Genomic DNA, 17,402 nt, shown 5'->3' with positions numbered 1-17,402 from the left:
TCTGGTGACTTTGCAATGACAACATGAAGGTTTAGTTTGTGTGAGCTCCTCCTGGTGCTACTATTGCCATCAGAAGAAATGCTAACTATCCTTAGCATTCATGACAAGCTTTACTGACGGGGAGAAGAACATGTGGGAAGGAGGGGGATCAACAGTGCATGATTGACAGCGCTAAGACCCTCCTCCTGGATCTGATCTAGTTGTTTCTAGTTAGTACTGGGAGAAGGAAGAGGAGCTGGATTATTGATTTTTTAAAAATTATCATAAAAGCTACATAGGGCAGCTTTAAGTTTAATTTTCGGAAAATTTATTTATTTTGGTCATATGCTGATGACACTAAGATATACCGTCAGCTGAAGAATATTTTTTCTGCTTCATTAAAGCCATTGTTTCTGTGTCTTATCGAAGTTGAAGCCTGGACGGCTTCAGATTTCCTCAACTTCAGTGAGAACAAGATTGAAGTAACAATCTTGTAAAAACAATAACTGTGATTACTACTGGTAATCACAGTTATTCTCACATGGAGCATTCTTCACTTCCATCTTAAACATTTCAGGTTTATATTTAACTCTAACTTTATCTTCGGGAAAACTGGTTTGTTCATTTGTATAGCAATCTGTTTGGAACCCAGGCTTTTATCTAAAGTGAAATTATTTTTATATTTAAAAAAATTGGATTCTTCATATAATCAACAAAATTAATGACAACGCAAACCATCCTGAATTTGAATTGAATTGAATGCTTCTATTACCTCCAAACTGGATTATTGTTCCTCTATATGTAGGTGTTAATCCGTTTTTTACATTTTGTGTTTTCTTTCTGGACATTTAGAAGGCTTGCCATCTTTTTGAACCACTTATTTAAAGATTTCACCGGCCTGGGTTAGAGACCAAGTATTCCTGTTTCTATCGCTGCTTCTTTCCTTATTTCTTCAATAAGAAAAGAATCAATAACAAATGAACTGCAGGGAACATTGCAATCCATAATTACATTGTTGCAGAGAACAATATAATTATGTTGCAGAGAAATTAATTGTAAAACTATTTAAGTATTTTTCTGTTTTTTAATCAAGCACGTTATTAAGCCCTGTCTGTACGCATTTTTATATTTTGATATTGTAAAGGGCAGTACAAATAAAATTTGTTTATTTTTAGTTTGCATTTATTCTACTTTGTTTTTACCACTATTGTTTGTCCACATTACATGCCATGCAGAGTACAGTATGTGCCGTTGTGAGTGGGGCGTTGGTTATACTTAGTTCCGCCTCTGACTGACTCGCTGATTGGCTGCGCTCTCTCGTCGTTACCGAACATCTTTGACCTAGTGACCAATAAGCACAGAGGCCTTTCTGTACCCGGTCTCTACTGTATTGAGATCAGATTCGTGCCTTTGTGCGCAACGACACAACCCTAATGGCTTCATAGCAGCTGCAGAATTCCGTTGTTCTGCACCAGGAACGGGCCAGTCCTGTTCGCGCTAACAGCTCGCCTCCAAATGCGACCGGGACTGGCAGGCATAGCGGCGGAGATGCTGAGCGGTGTCACCGGCAGGGCCAGGCCGAGGTTCGGCAGCCTCTTACTGACTCCCGCAGCCAAAACATTACCGGCGCTGCAGTCAGGCACCGGGAATCCCAGATTCCGGTCCACATCATCAGCGCAGGGTGTCTCAGAATTGGCAAGAGAACGGTCGAAGACTGTCACTTCCTTTTACAACCAGTCCGCCATCGATGTTTCGGCAGAGAAGGTGAGGAGTGTTTTTTTTTTGTGCTCCCTGTTCAATGCTGCGGTGAGGGAATGTTAGCGCGAGCCGGCTGGAGCTGGCTCGCGCTTGGCGAGCAGAGCTAGCCGTTATAGCACCGTCGGTGCTACATTCAGTGAACGAGGAAATGCTGAAAACAACCAGTTTTAGTTCGGACTACTATCTTAACTGTCAGTGAAGGTTGAAAGCAAAAACTACATTTATTGCACTATGTTATGCAATAAAAGAAGTCGCTTACATAAGTAGTTTAGCGGTTGAACCTCGCCTTCTTAAAGCCAAATAGGAAAAATGCGATTTAGACAATGAAATAAGCATATGGCAAAATTTTATTTTAAAAAAGTAGATTCGACAATGTTTCCTAGTTACAGTAATCTAATTGGAATACATATTACTTATATAAATTGAGTATATTTGAAAAAAACATCTTAATTTAAGAATCAGAACCGTTACGCTACGCTCTGATTTCCTCGGCTGTTTGCGCGCCCTTGAATGCAGCATCGGGAGGACAAACTGTTTAGCTAGCTAAACGATCTACTACTAATTAATAGTACCAGTGGTTGATGAATAATGGTGCAGAGCGCGAATCCTTTACTCCAGCAAAGCTCACAAGAGTGGAACAAGTTTGTGTTATCAGCTGAGAAAGGGTTAAGGTTTCAAAATCGGAGATTGAATAACCCAGTTATTACTAGAAAGTCGCTATTTGTTGCTTCTGGTAGCTAATCTGACCTTTTGACCCTATTTGAACTTTCATTTCGATTAAAATAAAAGTGTAAATTAGTAGTCCGACTAATTTGAGGATTAATTAACAGAACTCCTTCCGGTTTGATATCGTCATCGATGTACTTTTTTTTTTTTTTTTACACAAGACTCAGTTTTTTCTCACAGTTGTCAACACTTTTTTCCTTCCTCTTTCTTTTCTCAAACTCAGATGTTTTAGTTCCTCACACTCAATCATTTTCAGTCAGGTGTTTACCAATGATCTTTTAGTAAAGTGTTTTTTTCTTTTAGTGTAGAAAACAAAACCCAAGGTGTACTTTAAATTCTTTACATGATACCTGTGAAAGTTTAAAAGATCTTGAGTTTCTAAACGGTGAATATTTAGCTTTAAGTTTAACTTCGTCATTTAACTGGACATTAATCCTGCAGAGCAGTTCCCAGATTAGCGCTGGTAACCAGACAAAAGGGAAAGCTTGAAATTGCTGTGTACATTGGTGTGGTTGGACCAGGAGAAACAAGGTCAGATTGTTCCCCCTGACTATCCTCCACTTGTACTTACAAGTTTTGCATCTGTGTACACCTTGCCAAGAATTTTTTTTTCTCAGGTTCAAATTAAGGTAAACAGACACAGCATGAATGTTTGTCTGTTAGACGTGCCTGCTAGGACTCATTTGTTGTTATGAAGGTGAAATCCGATCTCTGGGGGAAGCAGATTGCATGCAGATGTAGGATGACTTGTCTTTTTTTTTGTTGCTCTCTAGATCAGTGTTTCTTAACCCTGGTCCTCAAGGCGCACTGCCTTTCATGTTTTAGGCGTTTCCTTGCTTCAGCCCAGGTGACCTCAATTGACAGGTGTTTTGTGAACTGCAATCAGCTGAATCTGGCATATTAAAGCAGGGAAACATCTAAAACATGCAGGATAGTGTGCATTGAAGACCAGTGGGAAACACTGCTCTAGATAACATCTTTTTTGCTACAAATTTACAGCGCTGTGTCCTTTCAGATTTTTGGCGTTTCAGATCAAACACATTTTGTTGCCTGACTGAATTAACCAGAGTAAATACAAGATGTAGTTTAGTTTGTTACCAACCCTGCTGCTGCGAAGCACTTGAAAGCAACAACTGCTATAACAACTGCTTTTCACGTTTAATTAAAATAAAGAAACATGTTTTTTTTTTCATTAAAAACGGATTTTAATTGACTTCTTTTGCAATTGTGTCTACAGGCCTCAGTGCGGTTGACCTTAGCGACCCTGCTATATTCTGGGAAATCTCCTGATGGACACCACATCTTGGTAAACACTTCACCCACACTGAGAGTACATCATCTAACCGCAGTGCCTTCACGCTCTGCAGCTTTTCACTGTGTGTGTGTGTGTGTATGTGTGTGATCCCAGAGCAGTGCCAAGTACCTTCACAAGGAGCTGCCTGTGCGGATCGCCCATCGCATCAAGGGCTTCCGCAGTCTGCCCTTCATCATCGGCTGCAACCCAACCATTCTTCAAGTGGTAAGGGCACAATCTTGTAGAAACTCCTTGATAAAGTCAGTATTTTATTTTTTTAGAGCTAAACATGAAGGAACCCGCTACAGCTGAGGTTATAATAAGAACTGGGACTGTCCTCATGAGTCAGTGCTGAACTTTCACAGACCGGAGAGAGGTGTGGAATAACTGGTGGAAATTTTTCTGTATAAAGCTTTTGCTTTAGGATGAGGTGGGGGGGGTTTCTCAGCAGTACCGAAATTAATGTATTTCGCAAAACTGCAATGGAAACACTTTTTTCACATCACACAAATCATATGATCAACAACGTGATGTTACTACTGACAGAAACCACGAAGAAGAAGACAGGATGATGATATGTTTTCAGGCTTTGCTCCCAAAAATTGATGGAAAACTTTTAAGATTTGCGTCTGGAAATGCAATATCTTTTCATTTTAGAGTAGAAGTAGCCCTTATTGTCCCACAGTGGGAAAATTCAAATGTAACAGCAGCATGTAGACATAAAGGCTCACAAGAAAGAACAAAAAGTGTAATAAAATAAAATTATATATATATATATATATATATATAAATAAACAATATTAATAATAATATAATGTACAAGATTATAACATGAAAATAGTTTTGTTTCATTCTATTCATATCAGAGGGGTAACATTCTGAATTCAAATGGGATTCAGTAATATTATTCTTTTAATTGTTCATGCTACAAAATCAAAACAATCCAGATTTGTATTTAAATTTTAGATGTTGTTGTTTTCATCCAAATAGAGAAGATTTAGTGCTACTGAATCCAAAGTTTCTGCTGAGCCTCATTTCTTGAATCCAGCGCCTACAAATATTTATTACAATTACATGGTTGTTCAGAAACCCAACGTCAAAACATGACCCCATTTCCACGACGCTTCTGATGCAGCAGTGAGTCGTTGTAAATCAGACGCTAGAGCCAAAACAAACGAGTAAATCAGAGGTGTAACCTGCGTGCTCCGGGGTGTAACGTTTCACTAACTGCTGAGCAGAGCTGAAAACGGAGAAACATCCACAGCCGCTACAGGTTCACCCGGCCTGGGAATGAAGGGCCTTCCCAATAAACACAAAATCTCTGTGCTGGTCAGGGTTTTCCACTTATTTTGTGCTGAAGTTGCTGATCCCAGTAGAGTGGAGGAGCTTCTGTCTTCCCCTTTCTGCAGGATTGACCTGCTAACTGTGGCAGTCTGCTGCTATCTCTTCCCTTTTTAAATCCTTTTAACCACTTAAATGTTTGGTAAAGTGAAAAATCATAACGGAAGGATAAATGATGTGTGATTAGATTTAGTTTTAGTTCCTGCTGTCTTGTCAGATCCTCTGCAACAATCCTCAAACAAACTTTCCAGTCTGTTCTCCTGGAACGCTTCCGTCGATGTGTTGATATGTCGTCATGCCGACGTGTCCTCATGTTGACAAGCTGTCGTGTTTACATATTGTCGTGTTTGCCTGTTGTCATGTGGACGTGTTTACATGTTGACACGTCGTTTTGTTGTGTCAACACTGAAACTTTCATCTTCCGAAAAGTTCTAGAATAAATCAGACATTAATAACTTATATTATTCTTTAGAAGCCTTAAAATAAAAAAACATAGACTCAACAAAGTGTTAATTTGTTTACTAGGTTTCTACATGAATCTTAATTTCAAAATGCTTCAGACGAAACATTAATCCGCACCTTGTTGGTGTTGCAGAGCCCAGAAAAAAAATCTGCAATGTTCTATAGATTGATTTTCTACAAAAATTTGACTATTTTGCATATTTGGTTTAGTTTATTATTGAGCAAATAAAAATAAGAAAGGCACAATGTATTTAGTCTAATCGTTTTATCGAGAAAGAAATATTTTTGTGGCCCCCAAGAGCTTTCAACTTGATGATTTGTGCCCCCCACGGCAAAACGTTTGGCCACTGCTGGCCTAGTCAAAGCTTTGACATAAATCTAGATGAGAATCTGTGGAAATACTTGAAAACTGATGTTAAAATATTCTCCACCCTGACGTTTGCCTGAGGTTTTAGCTGGTTGACTGATTTTTGAAAACTGTGACTTTTTTTCCTTCCGCTTCACAATTATGTTCCATTTCTTTGCTGATCTAACCTAAAAAACCCCCAGTGAAACACTGAGATTTGTGGTTATAATGTGACAGAATACAGGAACATTTTAGGGGTATGAATACTTTGAGACAAGGCACATCTTTAAAGGTTGTAATGACGCTGTCTCATGATGAATCCGTCTGTTGTTTTTTTTTTTTTGGCTGTAAAGTCGGGTGCCAGAACATCCAGCGGGAACACAGTGTTCTTGGAGGCTGAGATTAAACAGGCAGCATTCCTCTGAACAGGCTGCACAGCCGCTCTAATCAGCCAGAACAAATACTTCTGTGGAACAGAAAGAGCTTTCTGTGACATAAAAGCAGAGTCGGCGTCTCTTCCAGCCAGTTTTCTCCCTCTGAGCTCTTCTCAATGTGGTTGATGAACCTTCACCCAGATTCCTCCTCTGGTTGCATAAAGCCCGACTCCTTTCTTCGTGCAATCAGAAGAAACGGAGGTCAGCTCAAATATCCGTTAGCAGATGAATTATAACTGCTACAAAATGTTATTTACACAGAAAGAAAAACAGAGGAGGATCCTGAGAGCTTCTGTAACGCGACCCGTGCGAGAGTTTGTTGGCGTCGCTGTGCGGTCGATTCTGGTCATGTGACTGAGATCCATCTCTTTTGCTCTTTCTTGCAGCATGAGCTGTACATCAGAGCCTACCACATGCTCAGCGACTTTCCCCAGGTGAGTGTCACGCAAACAGGAGATACTGCAACGGCACGCGGTTTGGGTTCATGAGTTCAAGTTCAGCATTTCTCAAGGGAGGGGGAAAGATGTCATCTATTGTTAAAAACATGGATTCACCTGAAAACAGCAGCTTCACGGCTTTTTCATCTGCTCTGAACCAGGAAACAGCCGTTTTAGCTTTAAGGATAGAGAACATTTAGGTAAATGTCTCTTTTGCACAAAATTTCATCAAATTAATAAAAAGAAAAAAATCATTAGGAGTGTAGATCACCGATGTGCAAAGTGCAGCCTGAGAGCCAGTTTTGGCCCGTTGCATAATGTGCTGTGGCCCCCGAAAGCGACCGCTATTCAGCAGTTGAGCAAATCTGGCCTGTAAGCAGGTCATTGAAGCAAATTGACTTTTTTATTATCTTTTAGACATTTTTGCAGATAAAATTGTGTTTAAATAAAGAATGATTTAGGCACAAGGCAACTTATCATTTATTAGCAAGATTCAAGCAGTCATCTTCATTTTGCAGTAAATTGAACCACAAACATTGAGCAACTGTTCCTCAGATCTGGGTGAAGAAATCAGCCAGATTTGCAAAAGTTTAGTTTGTTGTTGAGGAGACAAAAGTGCAAAAAACACGAGAACCTTATTTTGATGAATACATTTTTGACTTTATGTTTGTGGCCCACGCATGCTTTCAGGGTAACAACTTTGGCCCCCATCGCAAGAAGTTTGTACACCCCTGTTACAGATTTAATTGGTTTATCCCGTCATGGACTAGTGAAGCTAATCTGCTTCCTTCCTGTCTCTTTTGAAAACAGCTCAGCTGGTGCATGACAACCTTTCTACATTTACAATGATTTATGCCACATTTTCTACCATTTGACTATTTAATTAAAATATTGGATGCTTAGTTTACTGTTAAGCAAGTTCAAACATATTGTTTTATTATTATTATTATTATTTTTTGTAATTTTATTTGTTAGCAAACAAAAAGTACTTTTAATCTGAAATGTTTGGCATAGACGAGAACAACAGGACACTGCAGACCCAGGTGAGAAGCTCTCTCTCATTTTTACTTCGGTCTGCCGGTTAATAAGAATTTAGTAGATAAAGTGCCAATGAAAAGTATTCATCTCTTTGAATGTTTCATCTTTTTTTTAATTTATCTTACAAATCAGTCATGATCAACAAAATGTGGCTTTTCTGACAAAAAGTTTACAAAAAAAAACCTTTTTATGTCAAAACAAACATATTTATGGTTAAATAAAAATGTAACATAAAATGTGTGATTGCATAAATATTCACCCCCTTCAAGTTAGTATTTAGTAAATGCACTTTTGACTGCAATGACAACATTTGTTCATATTCAGGGCCGTAGAAATTGTTTTCTATCCATCCCCTGACTTTGCAATACGTTTCAATAATCTTCTCTCTGATTGGTCGGAGTGTTTCTTCAGCCATGAATACTGGTTCCTTTTAACCGCAGTTACTGCATTCAGGTGATCTCCGTTCCACTCAGTTTGACTCGAAGCACTATTTGACTGGATCACTTACTGTGTTATTTTGTGTTATTATGCAGAAATCAGGTTTCATTTTGACGTTAAAGTTGTTGGGGTATTTTTTTGTGAAAATCATTTTGTTGCTCATGGTTGGTTGATTTGCACAAGCAGTAAAAAGGGTAAAACATCCAAGGCGGTGAAAAGTATTTATAGACTTTAAAATAGTTGACTTTAAAAGGCAAAAAGTTCTGCTCAGCATCACATCCTGCCTGGAAAAAATGATTATAGGAACAAACAAACACACTTCTACAGATGGATTTATTGGGTTCGTCTTTACAACCACTTCAAATTTCATCGTGTGAAACAAAATTCCTTGACTGAAGGAAATCATTTTCAGACTCAGTGTGAAGTTTGCTTCTGTGGCCAGATCAAGGACCAGGAGGTCGAGGCTCGTTTCTGTAAACTGGTGCAGCAGCTGCTGGACGACCACAAAGACGTGGTGACCATGCTGGCCCAGGGCTTCCGGGAGTGTCGACGACACATCCAGGCAAGAGCTGCACTCTGGTCGTTATTACTATTTACTGGAGGAATTACGGCTGAGGGTTTCAGGACAGAAAGACCGGGAGCCTCGTCAGTTACCGTTTTCTGTTTTCTCCGTCTTCCAGGATGAGACCATCATCAGGAACTTCTTGGATACAACGCTGTGTTCCCGTCTGGGAATCCGAATGTTAGCCACACACCATCTGGCTCTTCATGAAGAAAATGTATGTCTGACTGCTACATGAATTAGTATTTACTGTATATGTAGACTTTTCAGACTTTGTATGTATAATAAAATAACGGGCGAGTATTGAACTTATCCGATGTAAAAACAGAAATATTGAAAAATTCCACTAAAGTGGGCGGAGCCCAGTGATTAATAGGGGCGTGGCCATGTGTGGGGATGAGTGCAAAGAGTTAAGCGGGGCTGTGGTTAGGAAGAGGGAAGACTGTAGATTTTGTCGCTATATTTAACAACTTTCAGAACTCTTCTAGCACTTAAGAAAAGAAGTGACTTGTGACAAATCCAGAGATTTTTTTCTCTTATTGAGACTTTGCTGATAACCTCTGACCTGCCACCAGAGGGCGTGTGTCTTAGTGGGACGATTTTATACCTGAATGATTGTTACCAATAGAAAAATTAAACTGCAGTAGCCACCATTCAATGCATAGAGGGCAGCACTGAGAAGTTTTTTTTTTTTTTTTACCAAATATTGCAGAATTTAAGAAGTTGACAAGAAATTTCCCAATTTTCCGACAGCGTATTAGGGCCGCTGATCGTAGAATAAAAAGAGGAGTAAATTTCTGTTAAAAGTAAAAGATGTTCAACTTTTATGACTGACCTCAAAATTTCTGCTTTTTCTGACTTTTCAAACTGAAAAATGTCCTGGTTTTTTCTAGAAAATTTCAGAGTTTTGTGGCGTAAATTGACTGTTTTTTTAATACGCCGTCATACAATTTACACAGAAACATAAAGATGGCACCCAATTTATACAGCTTATCTCCAAAAAAAGGTTGAACTGGGGTTTAGGCTACAGAGCATACGAGGGAGTAGTTTTGGTCTCGGATCTAAATTTTGACAACTTAAAGTCAGTTAAAAAAAACATCACCAGAATAAAAGTTCTCCTTTATTTCCAGTAGGTTAAGTCACTGCAGCTGTGCTTTCTGTAAAAAAAACAACAACAACCAGACAGTTTCAGCTCAGCCTGTTTCTCCGCTCTAGAATCAACTCCCTGAAAACATGAGATAACCAGGAACATTTAAATCTGGACTGAAAGATTTATTAAAGATTTTATTAAAGTTTATTCTTTTATGCCTTTTCATATCTGTACCTTAATTTTATTTTATTATTTTTATTCCCTTTGAGCACTTTGGGTTGTGATAATTAGTGCGCTACAAAAAAACATTCCTTTTCTGATTTTCATAGTTGACTCTGGTTTGATAAAGTCTATAAATAAAAGCCGATGATTTAAAGAAGCTGATGTTTATATCAGGTGTTTTTCTGTGACAGGAATTTGTTTGTTTTCCAGGCGGATTTTGTGGGGATCATTTGCAGACGCCTTTCTCCTAAAAAGATCATCGAGAAGTGGGTGGACTTTTCCAGGTGAGTTTGTTTGCTCGGCGCCGTCAGATGGCTTCCTGCTGCTTTCAGCTCTTTTATTGGCAGAGGAAGGTCAGAGGTCGGCCGCTAAACACAGGTGAATGAGATATGAGCCATCGCTCTGTTTACCGTGAGTCTTCCTGTCAAGCGATGCTCCTGGAATCTGTCAGCAGCTTCCTGCTGGGTTTCGGAGGATTTTCCTTTTAAATTGAGGCACAAATCAGTTATTTAGTTGGGTTGATACGTCCCAGTGATAATTTTGCTGTATTTTTAGTCGAGATGTTTGCTCAGCGGGCGGGATGGTTTCGTGAGTGTAAATGTTTTAAAAATTAGCCTGATGTTAATCAAGTTTAAAAATGCTGCGCTCCTCGTCTCGTCATCTTTGCGCCGTTTCAGGAATTCAAAATTCTGACTGGAATTATTTTTACAGTTCTGATTCGTGGGTTATATTTATGACAGCAGGCAGCAGCTTTTGTGCTCTGAGTAAGCTGAACGTGGGCACAAATATTCATCAATATGCAAGACCCGTTGAGTTTGTTGGGAGCAGTGATGTTCATGGAGTCTAAGTAGTTCCTTTTCTTCTGAAAGCAACGTTTCAAGAAGAGATTTCTACAGTAGTTTGTCTACAAACAACGGTAGTGACCATTGGACCAAATATTTGAAGTGTTTTGTACTTTTACGTTATTATTTCACGAAAGACTTTAATAGACATAGTTTCATTGTTTACACAAAGTCAATAAGAAAACTTGTAAGGTTGTCCTTGTTTGTTTTGACACCAACCTGCCAGCAGGACTAGAGATGGAAATTAGCCACTTGGCTTTAATCTCATGTATTTATGTGCTAATCTTTATTAAACTGTATTGAAAAATAAGCATAGCTGAACATAAATGCTAATTAAAGCATTTTTTTCCTATAAAATCAGCTTGATTTCAGTTAGAATCACTCATTGACAGACAAAGATTTGAAATTGGAACAAGCTGCTTTTCACTCCTTATTAGATTAGATTAAATTTGATTAGATTAATCTCACCAGAAGGTTAGGAATTTAAAGTAACTATAGTATAGTGTTTTTTTTTGGGGCCATTTTTACCCAGTCAAAAATACACACCGCAGAAAAAAGCAACCAAAAATGAACATAGAAATATGTAATAAACAATATTTGAATTCCTGCAAAGGCAAGAAGTCGAGGTGTGGACGGGAAAACGTGTTAGTGGAAGTAAGCCTTTTACTTTTTTATTATCGTGACCTTATCAAAATCACAACAGCAACAACAATAAACATACAAAAGGAAAAAAAAAAAAATTTAAAGGGTAAAATAAAACAAGAAAAGACAAATGAAAATACTAAATATAGCAGCAGTGTAAGAATACTGCAGGACAGATGGAGAAATGGTCATTGCGGTTCGTTCTCTGTGGCGTCGACAGGCGTCTGTGTGAACACCAGTACGGTAACTCTCCCCGGGTCCGGATCAACGGACACGTGGCGGCCCGGTTCCCCTTCATCCCGCTGCCGCTGGACTACATCCTGCCAGAGCTCCTCAAGAACGCCATGAGGTAACAGACCGGAGCGTCAGCTCTCATCCCGCCGCAGCGTCACAGAGCCTCATTGAGGAAGGCTTATCTTTATGTATTTGAAGGGTGAGGGATGTAGGAAGCTGGGATGATGGGTAAATGTGTTAAAATGGGGGAATGATGGCGGGAAGGCATGATGGATGAAGGAAGTGGAGAAGAGGGATTAGTAATGAAGGATGTTTGTAGGAAGGATGTTTGAAGACCGAAAGATTCAACTGTTTCTTTTTCCTCTTCTGAAACTCTGGTGGAAAGTATCACCTCCCTTACAGTTACTAAGAACTTTTCAGTGATCAGGAGATCCATTGAAAGTGGTTAAAAAAAAAGCAAGAAAGTTATTTAGTTTGATGGTTTTTAGGCTGTAAAAACAGAACAAAGACTGAATCGATCTCCTGTGTCTTACGTGACTCAGAAGAGTTTTGAGTTATTTTTGTTTCCGGGGGCAACGTTTCTGTTAGTGTTTTACCTTTTTATTGACGCTCCTCCTTCAGAGCCACCATGGAGAGCCACCTGGACACTCCGTACAACGTCCCCGATGTGGTGGTCACCATCGCCAACAACGACATCGACTTTGTCATCAGGTCAGTGGCTTCAGGTCTAAATGCAAAGAGTTCGACTCTTGAGACCAAATGTTGGCCCGCAAGATCAATGTTTACCAAGAAAGAGGAAACTTGTGGCTTGCATTAATATTCAGCTGGCTGAACTTTAACTGGGCCATTCCAACACCTGAGCATGTCATATGTGGGCACCGGGCAGGAAGTTGAACTCCGATTTGACCGTCCTGTATTTAAACTCAGGCGTCCTCTTGACTTCCCTATCCCTGCTGAAAATCAATCATCCTCTCAGACACGAGTTCCCAAACAGCGTTAGCTTCTGACCGCACAGACAAACGCTACAAAGTCTGTAAAGAAGGTTTGACCTTTACAATGTTTATTTTTCTCACTTTATTCTCTATTCAGTCATTATTACATTCATGCTGCCTCATAACTTCTGATTTTACTTGTCCATGAGTTTTGCGGGTGGGAATATTAGTATCAGGTGTTTAATTAAGGCTTTATTAATCTTAATTAATGACCTAATCATTTTTCATCACAATCCCTTGCTTTTGATTATATGAAAATGTGTTATGTTTTATACCAATCACACATGAAAGCTTATCTAATCTCTACTGTTCTTATGGTTTCATGCTGGGCTGCTGGACCGTTTTGGTCTTCTTGTCAGAAACGTTTCCGTTTTGCTCTCGCTACATTAGCTTGATAAATGTGACTGGCAGCCAATCAGAAAGATGAGCACGGCAACATTTCTACAAGTTACTTTAACAGATTAGATTGTGTTTTTAAATAATATAGAATTAAAAAAGTTTATCCGATTCAATTTTCTTCTTCTGCGATGGACTGGCTTCCTGTCCAGGGTGACCCCGCCTTTCACCCGTTGACCGCTGGACATGGGTAGCAGCACCCCCTCCTGCTGGTAGGGGGGGGTAACTGTTCCATAATGATGAATGAATGGATGGATGGGATTTTCTTATTTTTTCAGTCTCCCCAACTTTCTGAGGCTCATCTGGCGCCCCCCTAGTGACACCCACTTTAAAAAAGACTGCCCTAATTAGACAGTGTCGTCCATATTTTTGGCATAAAGGCCACATTTGTGGAGTACACAACTAATATTTGTCATCACAACAGTTTGCCTTGAGCTGTTTGCCGTTGTCTGACACTTCTCCCTGACCGTCTGCTGGGTTCCTTGGTCTTTATGCTGCTGGTTGTTCTTTAAAGGAGAAACAGAACTGCTGCATAAAAGGGAGTGAAAGAAATCCGAGTTACTATGTTCAGGCTTTTTTTTATTTTCCTCGTGTCTTTTTGCTCCCCACTGACGCCATCTTGGTTAGTCAAATAAAATCCCCCAAAGTCCATGGAAGTTAGTAGTTGGAGCATCATAGAAAGAGGAATATCGATAAGTTAAGAGTAGCAATAGTGGTGAAGACATCTAACCTGGCCTGGTGACTCCAAACAGCAGCTCTGCTTTGCACAAATGTTCCAGCCCTGTTTAAGGCCGAAGTCCGTACCGAACCGTTCATTTACGTACCATCTTACCTCCAGTGCATCGTTGTGTAGGACGGTACGTCGTTTTACCTGCAGCGGTTTCCTCCGGTGACGGTTCCATTTTGTGCGCGTTCAGGATTGCAGATCGTGGCGGTGGCATCCCTCACAAAATAATCGACAAGGTGATGGATTACCACTTCAGCACCGCAGAGGAGAGCGTGCAGGACCCCCGCATGAGCAACCTGTTCAACACCATCACCAACAGCGGGAACCAGTCCAGCCCGATGCATGGGTAAGAATGGGACGTGCAGACGCACCCTTTCTTTTTTTTCCATTCGTCACTAATCTGGCGATTTGTTTTATTTATTCTTTTTTTTTTTACTCCCGTAGATTTGGTTTCGGCTTGCCCACATCCAGGGCCTACGCGGAGTACCTCGGCGGCTCCCTGTCCGTACAGTCCATGCAGGGCATCGGCACCGATGTCTACCTGCGTCTGCGCCACATCGATGGCAAAGGAGAAAGCTTCAGAGTGTAAAAGTCTCTCCCTGTAGGTCCAAACGAAGGAATCAGGCCACGTTAGAGGGTTTTCTTCCCCACTTGAAGGCAGGCAGAGATGAGGTTATATGAGATGAGGCAGCCTTCAGATCACTCTGTCAGATCGTCTTTGTTTCGCCTTTTACTGATTATAAGCTATGTTAGCTCTCGATTTAATGATTTCGGTTGTCTTTTGTGTTTTGCACCCTGTGGCATGTCATCTCTTACGATTTGGCGGTTCATGAACTCTTGAATGTTTTTGTTTATCGGGAACTTTCTCTTAAAAGAAGAAGCTTCGTCATTTAAGAGCTTCACTTTGATGCTTCTTGTTTTGAAACAAGGTCAGCTCACAGGTTTCACGAATCATCACCACATTTAGTGAGTTTTATTTTTTTTCAAAATCTAAAGCCTACCAGGGACAAACGGTGAGACTCAAAGCAGTAAATGAGTTCAGACCTCGTCTTTAGAGTTAAAGGGGTTTTGGATCTTGTGGCTTTAATAACAAACGTAAAATATTCAAAGTGCCAAAACTCCAGTTGCTTTCAGTCTCTGCTTCTGCTTAGAAGAAACTTAAATCTGTTTTCTGGACTGGAGATGTTCATCAGCCTTAATGTGCAACTGAACTGCATGATGACTTTTTACTTTCCTTTTTTTAAAACTTTTTTTTATTCTACTGTCCGACGCCTTCATCAGTTCACACAGATGCACAGCGTAGCATTCAAACACATCCGTTTGTTGGTTTTCCACTATTAGTAGATTTTGTGTGGTAATGCTTGGCTCTCCTCACCAATCACAGCCGTTTTTGACATTTCTATAGCAACTCACAAGCTAACAATATACCAGAGAAGCGTTTAACTTTTTTTTTTTCTAAGTCTTGGAGTTTCGTTGGAAGTTTGTGGTCTTTGAGATAGGTTTCCCTTTGATCATGTTTATGAAAAGCTAACCAACCGAGTTTGTTGCACTATAATACTTTTATTTTTGCTAATTTGCATTCTTTTGGCCAAGTAGCAGCTTGAGTCAGTCGGGTTTCCAGTGAGGGTGAAGTGTGCACACCTCCAAATTGGGCATACGGTTGCTGGGAGTCCAATGGGAAGGATAAAATTCTCCGTCTCCTGCTTGTAGCTCGTAGAGTTTTAATACAGTCGAGCTTCGGTTCTCAGCCTTGATCGGATCTGCGAGTCCAGCCAAAATACATGGAAGGTTATGAATATTGTTGATGAAACCCTGTATCTGCATGGTCTTATTATGCTGATTCAAAAACACTGATTGTATTTCTTCTTCTATGGTGTGGACGAAACTGCTGGTTGGGGTACAGAAACCTCTCATTTAAAGGAAAGTACCACAGACATAAAGCATCTATGTTGGATTAATAAGGCAAATAAGGATAGAAAACAGAAGTTATTAACTAAGAGCTCACTAAAAAGAGGTTTTACTATTAGATTTAGCAGATTTCCAACATCTGGCCTCAAAGTTGGGAGGGAAAAGAAAGCTAAGATGGCTAAGTTGTGTTCTTGAATGAACAAAAGTGACTAAACTTCCCCCCTTCAGTCAAAAGAAATGTTTAAAAAGCCTCTTGATTCGTGTGGTTTAGAGATTTACAACATAATAAACACTATGAGCACTCCCGTGACTGTGGCGAACATTCCCCAGAGTGGTGCTGTTGTTATGCAGCAGATCCTCCTGAATGCTACATTTACATTTTCTTTTTCACGTAGCAAGATTTCTAACTGCTGCATTCGCTGTCCTCCTTTAAAGGTGAAAGGGCGTCAGGAACCCAGCTTAACCTCACATGTTTGCAGCTTTCCACAGTAAAAACTCTCCAAAGTAAAGTTTTTTTTTTTTTGTTTTAATAACATGAAACCCACAAATAAAATGTTCAAATATTTTTGATTAGCAGCTTTACTTGCTGTCAAAATATCCCCTGGGCATTTGTAAAGTTTACACACAGACATTTAAATGAATTGTTGGCTTGTGAGGTGTTGTGAACTTATTTTATTTGTAAAATAGAAAACATTTGCTTTCATTTTTAAAAGGCCGCAGTATTTATTTCTCACCTTATTATTAAGAAAAGAGATGATCGTTATCAGTACCTACATAAATGGTGTACATGACCTAATGTTTTTATTGTAACTCCGAAGGTCTTGGAAGCTATAAAGATGGGGGAAAAAACGTAGCTTAAGCCTATAAAGCATTAATAGTTTATTAGCATCCTTATTCCAAAAATATTGCTGGAACAATGTTGAAGGGAGGGAGGAGATTTTCAATTTGACGGTGTCATAAAATGTGCACTGTCGCCCTCTGCTGGTCTAAAAGAGTTGAAGCAGGGAGAAAACGTTGAAGACAAAATGGCTATTTCTTTCTTTCCCCATTTTCTTTTTCATTTTGGAATCGGTTACTAGATTTTTTTTAGATTAAAATAAAAATAGGATTTGAACATAGAGAGTTGTGTTACTGAAAAAAAATCTGCTGTCACGAAGAGTTTTTGTCTTCTGGACTAACGCTGGTTTCTCATGAATTTTGTTTTGTTCCAAGATTTTGTAGAAATTAAATTTTGCCTGTTCACATCTTTGAGCCTTCTTGAACACATGCTACAGTATGATTTCACATTACATGCATTATCTTTGGATAGTAAAATAGGATGCTCATTATTCTAACATACATGCTACCGTATGACCCTCCAGTCTAGTTCGGGCTCCCATGGCAGCTTTTCCAACGACACATAGCAAAGCATTAACTGGATGAGTCAATTATTCAAACAATTGTCAACTAATTTAGCAATTACCTTATTTGAAGCAACAAATAAAAAAAATAGTAACTAAAAAGGAGAATGTGTGTGTACGCTACGATGTATGAA

The 17,402-nt window shown here is 39.5% G+C and overlaps 1 protein-coding gene across 1 annotated transcript; it reads left to right on the top strand.

Moving 5' to 3' along the window:
* Positions 1-1,333: 1,333 nt before the first annotated feature.
* bckdk (branched chain ketoacid dehydrogenase kinase) lies at positions 1,334-17,110 on the top strand. The gene is made up of 11 exons (XM_028030424.1): positions 1,334-1,743; positions 3,701-3,769; positions 3,872-3,982; positions 6,727-6,774; positions 8,696-8,815; positions 8,934-9,032; positions 10,338-10,411; positions 11,832-11,960; positions 12,467-12,556; positions 14,151-14,306; positions 14,405-17,110. Exons 1-11 carry the CDS (start codon positions 1,495-1,497, stop codon positions 14,547-14,549), a joined length of 1,290 nt encoding a protein of 429 aa, XP_027886225.1. The 5' UTR covers positions 1,334-1,494; the 3' UTR covers positions 14,550-17,110.
* Positions 17,111-17,402: the final 292 nt, after the last annotated feature.

Source organism: Xiphophorus couchianus, chromosome 11 (assembly GCF_001444195.1).
Source record: "Xiphophorus couchianus chromosome 11, X_couchianus-1.0, whole genome shotgun sequence".
Classification (NCBI taxonomy): Eukaryota; Metazoa; Chordata; class Actinopteri; order Cyprinodontiformes; family Poeciliidae; genus Xiphophorus; species Xiphophorus couchianus.
The sequence above is the reverse complement of the archived record's forward strand: the minus strand, read 5'-3'. Positions and strand labels throughout refer to the sequence as shown.

Bases quoted from the DNA above. Each gene is read 5' to 3' on its own strand.
- bckdk (XM_028030424.1), top strand. From the start codon at position 1,495: ATGCGACCGGGACTGGCAGGCATAGCGGCGGAGATGCTGAGCGGTGTC. The intron at 10,412-11,831 runs GTGAGTTTGTTT...TGGCGTCGACAG, and splicing joins AAGTGGGTGGACTTTTCCAG to GCGTCTGTGTGAACACCAGT. The intron at 14,307-14,404 runs GTAAGAATGGGA...TTACTCCCGTAG, and splicing joins CAGTCCAGCCCGATGCATGG to ATTTGGTTTCGGCTTGCCCA.